The sequence below is a fragment of the Tachypleus tridentatus genome, chromosome 1, assembly GCF_004210375.1.
Source record: "Tachypleus tridentatus isolate NWPU-2018 chromosome 1, ASM421037v1, whole genome shotgun sequence".
NCBI classification, from domain to species: Eukaryota; Metazoa; Arthropoda; class Merostomata; order Xiphosura; family Limulidae; genus Tachypleus; species Tachypleus tridentatus.
The window spans coordinates 133,115,659-133,129,786 of NC_134825.1; the positions used below are offsets into that span (position 1 = coordinate 133,115,659).

At 33.5% G+C, this 14,128-nt stretch overlaps 1 protein-coding gene across 7 annotated transcripts in view; it reads left to right on the forward strand.

Moving 5' to 3' along the window:
- Positions 1 to 14,128, forward strand: part of LOC143224685 (F-BAR domain only protein 2) — a 145,708-nt gene that overhangs the window by 125,223 nt on the left and 6,357 nt on the right. For all 7 annotated transcript variants that reach the window (XM_076452884.1, XM_076452864.1, XM_076452855.1 and 4 more), the window contains 3 exons: positions 563 to 695; positions 3,815 to 4,017; positions 11,901 to 12,130. In XM_076452884.1, coding sequence (XP_076308999.1) covers positions 563 to 695; positions 3,815 to 4,017; positions 11,901 to 12,130 — 566 coding nt within the window. The remainder of the gene's footprint in view (positions 1 to 562; positions 696 to 3,814; positions 4,018 to 11,900; positions 12,131 to 14,128) is intronic.

Consider the following 14,128-nt stretch of genomic DNA (forward strand, 5'->3'; position numbering starts at 1 on the left):
ACTGTAAGTTTTTCTTTTGAAATAGCTCAAATAATAACCTCGTTTCTTATAAAAATGTTTAAGTCTCCATAATATAGACCTGTAACCTGAACTTTTGACAAGCAAATTTCTTAATATGTTGGAATGGAAATTTAGCAGAAAGTAACTTTTTAGGGTAGTTCCTGAGAATGTTAATATCATTTTATGTTTTTAGGAGGCATTTGACATTTGTTTTATAGTAATTTTTATTAAATATATCAAACTTGAGTTTTTTGTGCAGTAGCATGTAAATTCAGGTTGTCTGGTCCAGGCCATTATTTGTGGCTTTATTTTTATGTATATTTTTGTTGATACTGATCATCTGATAAACAAAATATATATTTTCATTAAATATATCAAACTTATGAGTTTTTTTTGTTTATTGAAATTACTACCTTATTTAGTAATCCTTATTTTTGCTTTTCCTGTTGAAACAAGTATAATATATTTAAAGACATTAGATTAATATAGTTATGTTAAAATGGGTTAAATCTAATCTTTGAAGTAATTCCAGTAGAAGCTGAAAAGCTTATTACTTTTCTAGAGACACCAGTCAGTCAACAGTTGATAGTTACTTGTTCGAGTTCAATATGCCAGCTTTGACAGGACTATTGAGGAAGCAGTATGAACAAGCACCTAATGCATCATATTTTAACATTGACATTTTAAAATATCATGTGGGTACTTGCATATTTTAATTCCTTTGAAATTACTAGTATTACATAAGATAAGTTAAAATATATTAAGATTGTAACTGTGGTTTAAAAATGAATTGTATTGTGTTTGTTTATAAATAGTGTCCAATCACGTTGTTGTAGCATGTGAAATTATTGGTATATATATATAATGCTATATTTTAAACTATCTACAATTCTTTCAGTAAGATTTTTGTTCAGTTTACTTAAGCTTATATGTGTGCAGTAACATGTAAATTAAGGTTGTTTGATACATCATCTGATTTATGTTAAAAAAAAAAAACAGTAAGAACTGAGGTTAGCAGGTATCTGGGAACCTGCAGTGTTTCCTAATTAAACTAACCTCTAGCTTCATTAAATTATATAACAGATAAGTTTTCTTTCACATATTTTTATCTTTTATAACTATTGCAACATTTGTTTAAAAAAAAAAGATTTTTATGTATTTTTAACATCCAGTTTATGGCTTTATTAAACAGATTATGGAAAGAAGGGAATGGGTGAGCTGTAGTGGGGTGTTGTGGTATCCAGTATTCAACTCAGAACCAAAAAAAAAGTACTACAATAAAGGTTGTAATCTGTTAATCTTTTAAAAAAAAATTTTTTTTAATCACAGTTTGCTGCCAACATAGCTCACTTGTCAAGAATGTTTGTTCACAATGATGTTGAATTTAGGGAGTTGGACATCTTGTGTTCTTTGTGCACAAAGTACAAGATCTGCCAAAAGAAATGAAGATAGTTTATATAGATGTAGTTTTCAAAGTATTAATAAAAAACGTTGTTTTATTCTAAATGAAAATTAAAAGGTTTAAATTTTAATGGTGAACAGAGGGAAAATCCAACAGCATTTTCTTATTATTGAGCTTTATTTAAAAATGAATGCTCCTTCATTATTGCTCAAAGAGCATTCCATCAAGAACATGGTGTTAGTGTTTCTACTTCCAAACATGTCATCAATGGGAATTGTTGTTTCAACCATCTTGCATCTATCATGAACACGAATAGGAGTGTTACATGATCTATTCCCAAAGAGAGTAATTTCTCATTTTGGAAACATACAATGTCCTCCACAATCCATAGATTTGGTAGCAGGAGACTTTCTTTTTTGGAGTTACTTATAAGATAAGATATATACTCTTCAAAAAAAGAAACGCAACAGGCAAAATTTGAGACATATTGTTAACAAGTTTATTCCGGGTAGTTCTATATGACATGTGTCAAACTTTGCACATTCACTGCTGAACATCCCAAGTCTGCAAAGGCGAAGTCCACGCTCACTCGTTGAAGTTTAACGTCACTCAACATCAATAACGAGTATGCCCCCCATGAGCATCAATAACTGCTTGACATCTCCTGCCCATGGAAGCGATCAGATGACGAATAACATTGTGTAGAATGGCTGTCGACTCAGCCTGCAAAGCTGCTGCAAGCTGAGGTAGAGTCTGTGGTTGAGGTTGTCGCCGTCACAGACGGTGGTCCAACTCGTTCCAAAGATGTTCGATGGGGTTTAAATCTGGTGATCTGGAGGGCCAGGGAAGAACGTTGATGTTGTGCTGTCTCAAGAAGACAGTGGTGAGTTGGGCTGTGTGAGGATGGGCGTTGTCATGTTGAAAAACGTTGTTGACATTCACCATGATGGGTTGCACATGGGGCCTAAGAATCTCGTTGACAGTTGCGTACGGTCTGATCAGAAATCTTACGCAGCCCTGGTATGGCTGAGGCAGTATACGTCGCAGTGGTGGTCCTATCTCGAAGGTGACGTAACCAGATGTAGCGATCTTGTGCGGGTGTGATCACACGAGGTCTGCCAGATCGTGAACGGTCACAAATTGATCCATGTTGTTGGTGACGATTCCATAGCCTTGTGATGGTGCTTAGGTGGACATTCACAGCTCTGGCAACATCTGATCGAGATTCGCCTGCTTCCAAGCGACCAATGGCGTTGTTGCGTTGTGCTTCAGTCAGTCTTGGCGTAACTGTATTGTGTGTCGGTGGCTTAACACTGAGCTATGGAAACCGAGAACCCGTCACTTTTATTGGGATTTTGCACATGTTGCACTTGCAGAACATGCAGATCTTTCAAACAAATGTATTGGAAACGAATGCGTTTTGGCGAAAGATCCAATGTTTTCCTCCGTTTTCAAAGTGCACAACTTTTATTATCATTTTGGTCTGACAATCAGTGCCTTAACACGTGTAACATGACATACTCTGAGCTTGTAACGTTATTACACATATTTCTCTTTAAAATAACAAAAATATCCCTTTTGCGTTTCTTTTTTTGAAGAGTATATATAATTAATAACTCACTCACACAACAGGATTTGAAATATAATATAAAGACAGAAGCTAATGACATTGTAGATGAATCTTTGTCCTATCAGTAGAATGTATCATTTTTTAGAGCATGCCAGTCTATAGAATTTTGTGGATATCTACCAGATGTTATTTTTTCATATTTAAGAGTTACAAGAAATCTTACTGAGCTGCAGTTTTCTAACTTACAGTTATTATTTATTCCAATAGATGTTGTTGTTTATTGCAGTTTTGAATCCCTGCATTTCTTTTGGTAGACCATGTAGTAGAAGTGTTTAATTTAGGCAAGTACCACATGTAACCACATTATTGAGCCTTCCTTGACCATCTCTGTTGACAGCACCCATGAAAACCTCAGAGAAAATGAGTTGATAGAGTTGTGGGAACCACATCTTGTATTGTGCAGTGCAACAACTGTTGTAGTTTTTGTGGAAAATTGAATGGGAATATGGATTTTACTCTCTTTCAGTATGGAACCTAGTGTGACTTTGATTGTGCTGTTGGGCACTTCATCTTTCAGATGTCACACTTTCCAAATCTCTATTGAGAATTTTAAAAAGGAAAGTATCATAAAACTTTATTCAGGAACCAACACAACAGAAACATTTCTTTGATCCTAAACTGGGTGTTAATCAATTTAATATACTTTAGAAACAACAAAATTGTTTTACCTTTTCTTTTATAAAAAATATATACTGACTCAGATGTGCTTTTGTTTAGAAATAAACTGCATAAAATATGCTTTTGGATATGCTATCTAAGTTTCAGCTTTGGAATTTTTCCAGATTAAGTCTTTACCAGGTGCAAAAAGTACTCCACTTCACTTGGTGGCTTACTGGAAGTGTGAACCTAGAACAACAAACCTTAGGATTGATTACAAATACAACCCATCAGCACTTGCAAATATGACACCAGTGTCTAACATCACAGTTATAGTACCTGTTGATGGAGGCATTAATGACATGCAGTCCAAACCATCTGGTTCCTGGTAAGAATAAAAACTACCTCTTGGTTACTTGTGACCAGATAAATCTTAAAATGTATTGATCACTGAAGAATACAAATACTTGTAAAATCACTCTATCTTAAATAAAATGTGTAACTTTATGACAATATAATTGTTCCGGATGTGGAAGAACCTTATTTGATTTTCAAATTTATACAAAATATAACTGGGTTACTTTCTAAATTATGCTGTTTTTGTGAATCATCATAAGTACCTACACTCATGCTTCAGCTGTTACTTGACTACTTAGGTTTCCTTCCTTTGCCCATCTGACCATTGGTCTAATTTTTTTTCATTTGCTTCAGTCTTTATTCCCCAATTAATTGCCCTTGGCAATATCTGTGTTGTCACATATTTTACCTTCATTATATAATTCTCTATCCTGATACTGTATATGAGTATCTTATTCAAATATAATGTTATCACTTCTTGACAAAGCGTTCACTAATGGGTTTCTCTGTACTATGATTGTTAGAGGTGCTTTGAGCATCCTTCATGTTACTTAGTTATTTTTGATGTACGATATGGATTCTCAGGTTATCATTTCAGGCACAGAGGAAATTCAGGTCTCTCCTATTTAACCACTAATATCAAGCAACCAGCATGAGTCAGGTTGGAATCAGAGTGCATGTCATGACATTTTGTTGACTTACATTCAAAATTTAGATTCAGATCTTTATTTTTGTGTTGTACATTATTTAACTTCTTATTTCAAATTGCTAAGTATCAATTTTTTGTACATCAGATGGAGGAGGGGGGAGTCACTTTCATTTGAGACATATATTCAGTTTGATGGTGTGGTGTTTCTCCAGGAGGTTCTAAAGTTGCACTTGCAGGTAGGTATGGGAATTCTGAAGAAAATTTGGAATCACTTTTTCCAGCACCTTTCTTTATCCTGTCAGGAGACTAAATTAGGATCAGCTGCATCCATCTCCTTATCTTTAGTTGTTAAATCAAGTGTATAATGTTTTGAGCCTTTCCCCAGTTGTTTGTGATGGCAGATAGGTCAAAATATAAATACTTAGTTCTACCTCCATCCTTCTGATATTGTAATTCATGCAGAGTGGTTTACTGCTCAGCTACATGAAGGGACAACTATGCTTTGTTGGATGAAAATGCTTTAGCTTACCACTACCAGGTGACTGCGTATTTAGATTCTCAAAGAATAAATCCCCTCCTCGAAATATGAGGTTCCGGAACAGAATCTGTGGTCAACCTGAACATATCCCACTTTTATAGGACTCTTCTAACCCTAACTACAGTCCTAAGATATTTATCATCCTCCAACTTTCGTCAGAAGCCTCTCAAGGATCACCACATCAATTTGATGATGTGTTGAGATCATTGTTAGCATCTACCTAGAATTAATCTTCAGATTTTGCACCTTCTCTAGTCTCTTGATTTGTATGCTGTCAGGAATTGTGGGGTAAAGATGCATTATTGGAGGGCATTTGTCTACCAGCTGCCACCCTCCATGAGTCATGTGAGGCCCCTTTCTCCACTCATTGACTTTTTCAGGTGTTGCAAAGATTTTGGAGTCAAGGGTTGATGTTGCCCATATACATTCATTTTAGTCATCATTGGCTTCACAACTTTTCTCAGCTCCTATAAAGAATCATAGTTCTGCCCTTTGTCAAGTGTTCTGACCCCCCAACAACATTAGCTCCTTAGTTCTTTGGTACCCAAAATACATTCTATCCATACCCATGAGGTTCCTCTGCTTGGTCAGATCTCTGTGGTCTGTGGGAGCTTGGATCACAGTTATCCACCTCCATGTAGTGCTCCTGCAGATCCTTGCATTTCAGAACTTCATTCTAAGGATATCTGAGACTTGTTGTTCAAGGGGGGCATTCTCAGCTCATCCAGAGTTTTATTCCCATGTGTTGCAGTTCACAGTTTTACCTTTTGGACTATCATTGATATACCATATGTGTTCTCCCAAATCATAAAAGCTTTTTCTTGTCACCTCCATTTTTCAGGCTAGTGCACACACCAATACATGGATGATTTTGCACCATCTCATCAGTTGGCAAATTGCCACATCCAGATTGTACTTTCTGAAACAAGCAAGCCAGGCTTTATTATCAGAGCTAAGAAATCTGTTCTCACTCCACCATAAAATATTGTCCATCTGGATGTCATTTTCAAAATGTATATCAGTTGGGCTAAGCAGACTCCCATCTCTCATGTTATGGAACATGCATTCTTTCTGTCCCTTACCTCTTCTTCCACTGCATGTATGGTTCTTTCAGGGAAATGGACAGTAGTAAAAACTCTCATTTTTTTTAGGGATGAGCACACTTGAAATCTCTTCAGTGATCTCTGTGTGACCTGTGGATTCACTAGATTCCTCAATCTCCTTATTCAGGATCAACATCTTCGACCTCAAGTGGTGGTTGGATTGTAACAATGCTAGAATAGATGTTCCTCTGCTGCCACCTTACTTACAGATCCATCTCTTCATGGATGGGGTGCATATCTCAAAAGTCAGAAATTCCAAGGCCTGTGAACTGATTTATAATGCTTCTAACGTTTCAGAAGTTCATATTGTTCAGAGGACAAGGTTAGTACTTATTAAGGAGAAAAATTGTTATGTTTCAGATAGACAGTTCCATGGTGGTGTCTTACAGTTCCTTTCAAGGGGTAGCTAGGTCCAGGTCTTTTTGCTTTCAAACCTTGAATCTTCTCTATTTGGCATACTTCCACTATATCATTCTAATAGCTTTCCACGTTCAGGGGTGATGAAATTTGATGGCAGATCAATTGTCTCGACCTAACCAGGTTTTCACAACAAAATGGATGCTGTGTTGCAAATTTTTTCATTGGATTTTTCTTCTCTGTGGAATGCTCATGATAGATATATATGCTTCTTATTGGAATACTCAACTATCAGCATTTTGGTCTCTGCTACCCTAATCCTCAGGAATTGGCAATAGATGATTTTAGTCAGGACTGGGTGGGATTGCACCTCTATGCCTACCTGTTCATTTGTATGTTATGCAGAGTATTAGATATGGTTTGTTCAACACCTTGTCTGGTTATATTAATAGCACTGGTTTGGCTGGATCAACCCTTTTTTCTGCCCAGTGTCTTGTTTTAATTCATTGGGATCCTTCAGTTTTGTGGGATTTATCCCCAGTTATCTTGTTGAAGTGAGTATGGAAATGAATTCATATTGCTTATTCTTGGTTCTCTATTCTTTTTTTCTTTTAGGTGAGGAAACTTCTCATCAGATTTGTCCCACTTTTATGTCTTTAGTGGCCTAGTTGAATTTTTCAAGACATTGTGAAAGCTGGTATGTGGACCTCCTCCAATACTTTTATCTCACATTATTTGCATGATCTGAAGGTTTTCAACTACTCCCTACAGACATCTTTACCACATCCATTAGACATAAAGAGATGCTGTTATCTTCGTTACTAATATTGATGTTTGCCAATGTGTTTGGGTTCAGTGTGAACTTTCCTTTTTGATCAATATTGGTTTTTTCTATTGTCTCCTTGTAATTCCAAACACAAAAGAGCCCCATCTTTGGTCCTTAGCTGAGCACTTATTACACATCCTCCCAATAATTCAAGGGACAAGTGGAATTTACCTTGCCCACAATATTGAGGAGTGAAGATGAATGTTCATAATTCCAGATAAGATGAGTCCTGTTTCCTCAGATTAAGTATTGCATACAAGATTCCATCATTCCAAGCTTGTGGTGTTGCCTTTGGTCTTCTACAGGTTAAGGAGAAGGTTAGTCCACCTTGGTATTGCGTACCTTCTTGTGATTTCTGGTGCCTTAGTGCACGAGTTAGGTTCCAGGTGTAAAAGCATACTTTATTTGTATTGAAGTTCTCCCTCTAAGGCACTAATCTTCTCTTGGCACACCATTGATCTATACAGTCATATTTTTCATAGATGATATTATGTGAATTGGGTGCTTTTCACAGTACTGGGATAGTAGTACATTGACATAGGTGGAGCGTATCATGAAACAGATATTGCAAAAGGCAGTTAAGTGGGGAATAAAAGACTGGAGTAAGCAAGAAAATCATACCAATGCTAAGGAAACAAACCCTAGCATTTGAGTAATAGCTGTAGTGTAAAAGGAGTTAAGTGGTATTGGAAATACGTTTTTGATTTAAGATGTCCATAACTTTATATTCAGATTATAGTTTGTAATCCACATTTTTGTATTGTACCTTTATTTAACTTTTTATTTTAAAGTACTAAATATCAGTTTTTTTGTATGTCAGATGGTACATCACCATCTGCATTTGCTCACATTATATTTTGGGCACAATACAATGTAAAGTCTACAGTTTCTAATGAATAAGAAACTCAAATTATCAATATTGACAAATTATAATATAAAATAAGAACCTCCTACCTTTTCTATTTGCTGTGAGGTATCATTGTATTTAAAGGAACCCATAACAGTTGCTCCATTAACTCCATCCCATTCTGAAAATACTTGTTTACCTATGCCCACTTTTCTGAATTGCATGTTTATAACCAATGGAAAGTGCTACATGTGTAAAACTGCTATTACTGTTACAAAATGTGAAGTGGTGATCAAAGCAATATGCTGATAGGAATGAGATTTTTTTAAAATCCAAATACAACTTAGTTAGGAAGCCTTAAAATTATGTTAGAATTTTGTGATATCAATATTGAATGTATTATTTTTTATATCTTCTATGTGCGAAATTTGACGAGGCTTAGCGATTACGATGCATGAGTACAAAGAACTTTGTAACATCATAAATAGTATAGTTTGTTGTTTTCTATGTATTCTTTTTTTACTGTCCTACTTTTAAGAAACAAAACTAAAATTTAAAAATTTATTTCTAAATGGTAATTACACATACACACACCTTTGTAATATATGTTAACCAAAATGTCACTGTATTTTGCAGAATACTGGTATACTTGCACTATGACTGAGGTATATATTTGTATATTGTGAAGGCCTTTTTTACGATATTTGATACGTTAATGTGAGATGCCTCATGATTCACGGTTTGTGTGGTAAGATTGTAATTCAGTTGTCGTTCAAAAGTTAATAAAACAAATTAATAGTAAATGTTAAAGAAAATTATTGACATTTGTGAAACATGATAATAAGGGCATGACATGTGAGTGTCATTTACTTATCTTTATCTCAATAAAGCAAGATGATTGGAAGATATAAATTTAAATGTGGGAACATCTGTAATACAAATTGGAACAAAAAATGTTGCATTATGCAGAGAAGTGAAGGTTGAGAATTTGTATAAATATTTAAGAAATTAAAACTTAATTTTGAATGTAATTATAAAGGTCATGACATGCACACTTTTACATCCATCTGTGTAGATGAGGTAAATGAACTTGCTTAATTACTTTCTTTTATTTATTCACAATAAATCATGTAACAGATTACTAGGGCTTCTAGTAAGTGTAAAGTATAATATCCTTTACTAGCATTAGAATGAATTAAGGTTTTTTTTATACATTATTACCTCTTACTCTGCATCTAATCAAATATTCAATGATATTTTGTATTCATCCATCTACTGCCCACCTGCTGCCAATATTTAACTTGTGTACTAGAGCTAAACTGATGTTTAACTTAATAGAAGTCAATCTTTTTGTTATTGGTCATCAAAATCATCTCGCTAATTTGTTTTTATTTTTAAGGAAACATATTTGAAGTGTATATATGATCTTTTCATGTTGTTCCTTTATGAGTTATTAAGTATCACAATATGCTTATAAAAGAAATAACTCTCCATGCAGTTAATATTTGGTCTTGTTTTGAACATACCTTGGTTTATAGTTCTGTGCTTGAGCTTTTGTTGAATATCTTCCGTAGCTGAAAGTTGTCTTATCAAAATTGTGTTATTTGATTTAGTACAAATATTTTAAGTTCTCTCAACAAGTCAGTCACTTGTCACTTCAATATGTGGATGTCCAGCTTTCTGAGTATTATAAAATATATTTAACACTAAATTATGCCTATCAAACTCTATAAATTGTCTCTGAGCATTAAAGTAGCTTAGAATTTGAAAAGCTTAAAGGTTTATAAAAGATGGACTTTGTTAAAAGCTGAAAACAAACTGTTTTATTTGAAAATCTAAACTTCATTCAATATGGGGTAGAGGGTATAAATTGCAAGTGTATTAAAATAACTTCTTTTTTGTGAGGGTATGTGTGTGTGTTTTTAAGTTAGACCATCACTCAATACAAGAAAATTTTTAATTGTAGTTGTTTTTAGTGTGTGTGTGTGTGTGTGGTGTTACATACTGAGCTGTAGTCATGGGTTTTTTTGTGCTGTCTTTAGAATTACTTTCCCTATTATTGATCTTTCTCATTCTAATGGCCATGATTATGCATTTAGCCCTACAATAACATTTCTAGTGTAGTAAGCTTCTGTGAAACAAATTTAGTCTTAGGCCTTACACCCAAAGAGACTTTCTGCAGAACATCATTTTCCAAGACCATGTTCAAGCACACCAGTAAATTTCTCAGTCTATCATGTAAATACAGCTGGTGATTTTGCAAAGTGGTGTTGTTTATTATCTTGTTAAGAGTGCCTGAAGATTTGCCTAACTTCAGTTATTGGCTGTTTCAGTCAGTTAGTTTCCTTTCATGATAATAGTTTTCACTCTTTTGCTCCAGATTGTTATTTAATGCAGTGAGAAAATCCATTGCTGACCTAGATTATTTCAAAACTCCCTTTTTCAAAATATTGTGGCTCTCAGTTCTGCATTATTGAACACAGTAAAAAATATCCTTCCTGTGATATAATCTCCAGCCATAACAGTACTCGTAAGATAATGCAGTGTTAATTGATAAAAAGTTCACCACGAACTATTGATGCCATGTCTTAAATTGATTGTTACTACAACTGAATTAGCACTTGCAAATTATTCAAAGTAGTTTAAAACTTAGAACTGCTGAAGGAAGTTTTATGAAATTATGCAAATAAAAGGCTTCTTAGCATACACTATATATTGGGGAAATTAGAACCATTTTGACATTTGTATTGACATGTATTGATTGTTCAGAAATGCTTCAAAAATTTGGATGAACTAAAACAAATATTCTTTAGATATTATATGAATGTAGCATTCAAATACTAAATGCCTTATTCTTCCATATTGTGTCTGTTTAATTTTTGAACTCTAAATTTGGTTCAAATCATGATAGATTGCAACTTGCAGTTTTATTCTTTATAGTTTGACAGGTGAGATAATTGCATTATGTCCTTCTTGAACTTGTATTTGGAAGATATCTTGCAATTTCCATGTGGGAGCAGAAAAAATTCCATATTTTGATGCCCTTTTTCATGATAATGAACTTTGTAACTACAAGTTTGACACTTCTTAAAGGGCCATTCAAATTTTCAAGGAGGGCAGACTTGTTTCTGTGTTGAAAGGGCCAAGACTTGCTGTAGAAGCTCTTTCTGTGGATCACTTTCCAATTTTTATGAGCTTCAGTTTAATTAAATGTAAACCATTATTTTCTTATTTTTTATACCATTCAAATGATCACCTGTACACTTGTCACATTTTTTTGTTCTTTATATTGGAAAATGAAGTATTTCATTTTATCATTTTACTTTTCACATCATGTACTGTCTCTTTATCCCACCTGTTGCAAATCACTACACATGTTAGATCCATAAACTCCTTGTTTTGTAGGAGATGAGGTAACTGTGCATGCACAAATATAACCTTGAATTACCATACTGATTTTCATTTACTGAGAGTATGGAGTACTAAAAGGTGTATCATATGTTGTAACAGTTAATTTTATTTTCTATATTTTATACAAGCCTATGTCAATACACCCAACAAAGGGAAACATTAAAGGAAATACAATTATTTTAGGAATGCTGAAAATCAACGGGTGATATGGCAGATACCAGAACTTTCTCACCGTTGTGAAGGAGCAGGTATTGGATCATTGCGGGCCAGGTTTGACTTAAGTACTGGTCCTTCTACACCTAGTACCCTCATAGCTAAATTTTCATGTCAAGGAACATCTCTCTCTGGTGCTGATTTTGAGCTTGCGTGCACAGGCTATCGTCTGTCACTAGTCAAGAAGCAGGTGATGGCAGGTAATGTCAAAATTACAGTTGCTACCCGTGTAAATGTCATTTACATTATGCACATTGTGTCTGTGAAAGAAGAAAATATATTGTTTTATAGTAGGTTTAAAAGAGTAGAAAGTACATTTGGCAAACATTTTTAGAATGTATCTAGTATATTCATGTGTTCTATTTTTTACTCTCTTAGATGAAAATAAAGGCTTCTAGAACTGTGTTTCCAAAACATGCATGACATATACTCTTTATAACTTCACATATTACTGAAATTATGTTTTGAAAGACAAATCTAATATTATAAAACTATAGGTAAACAAACTTAGATTACAATTTGGTTTCATTGAATGTCTATTTAAAGTCATAAAGCACTTTATAGATTTAATTTTAAAAAAGTTTTAAGCCCTATTACCCAATAACTTTCATAATTTGAATTGAATTTGCCACTATTTTCAAGAAAGAGTTGGACATGATATTTATTTTTAAGTGTGAGGTAGAAAAGGTTAAAACTAAATAGTTATGAAATATTTATTCTAAATATAGTACTGATATTTCAAATTTGTCCTTTGGCTAACAAAATATCTAGAAATAAATAACCTACTTTCCTCAGTATTTTTTACAGACCACAGAATTTAATCAGTGGACGTACTTAAATTTCGTGAAAAACTATTTAGTTTTTTATTTTATTTTGTATGAAATATCTGTTAGCACCCTCAGAGAGGGTATGTGTTGTTTTGGTAAGAGGTTGATTTATATTAATAACATTGCATGTATGATTCCATCCTGTCAGGGAAGCTGAAAAATGTCAGTGGAGTTTAAAATGGAATTTTCTGATGTTTTCTGCACCAGAAATTCAATAAATAAAGATAAAAACCAGGAAAAGTTAGTGAATTTCCTGTGATTCAATAATGCTTTTTGAAAGTGAATAGAGAAAAAATAAATTGCATGGTTAATTCTGACACTATTAGAACATAGTATGTGTATTTAATGCATATTACTTGTTTTATGCATATTATTCTTTTTTATTTATTGTTCATTGTCATGTAGTATAAAAGCAGCAAATATAGAGTACATAAATGGTAGAGTGTTAAGAGCTCCATATAAGGCTTTATCTCATTTTCCTGCACTAATATTTGTCAAATCAAAATAGTTTATTAACAAAACATTTCCCATGCCAGAAGGAACATATAATATGCTGGGTGTATTACATCACTGGCATATTTGCTGAAGGTTTGAAATATGTCAAAACAAAAATGAACGGTTTGGTTATTTTGCTAAAGCTTGGTAGAACAAATCTACATAGTTTGTGTGAGTTTTTATTTCATAACTGTTCTTATATTTATTCAATTAATTAACAAAAATAATTGTAATAATTATATAATGTAATAATTTATCAGTAGTTTTGATTAAGTCTTTATTAAACAAAATATACATCACCAAGAATTGTCTACAGCACTACATCATGATGCATTCTACTGTTTTGGCAGGGCTTCTTGATAAGCAATATCTCCAAGGTATAGCTAATAATATCATCAGTGGCAGTTAAAGAAAATCAGTAGGAGGCAAAATATGGATAGCATTGTATAATATCAGTAATTTAAACGTAAAGTTTTTGAATAGTTAAGAAAATATTGAAATATAGAATGTTTTATTGATAGGAACTAATAACATGGTTCAAAAAACAGGAGTCTACTTGCTGTCCATAAATGTATATAGTAGTCAAACTTGGATCACAGAATAGCTGAAAATATTCTTATCTTATACTGTAATTTAATAACTGAATACTTAAGTAAAATATCAGGAAAATTTACTGTTTGTCAAACAACAAACAAAATACTAGACACTGGAAAGAATCGAGACTAAATGTAAGAATGAGCATGTGCAACTGGACAGAATTGTATGAATAGTTTTCAGACTATAGGCTTTCAGACCATGAAATGCTCTTAAGATCAAAATATTAATTACTATAAAGATTGTGTAGTGTTAATATCATTGAGTATAAGCAGTGTGATT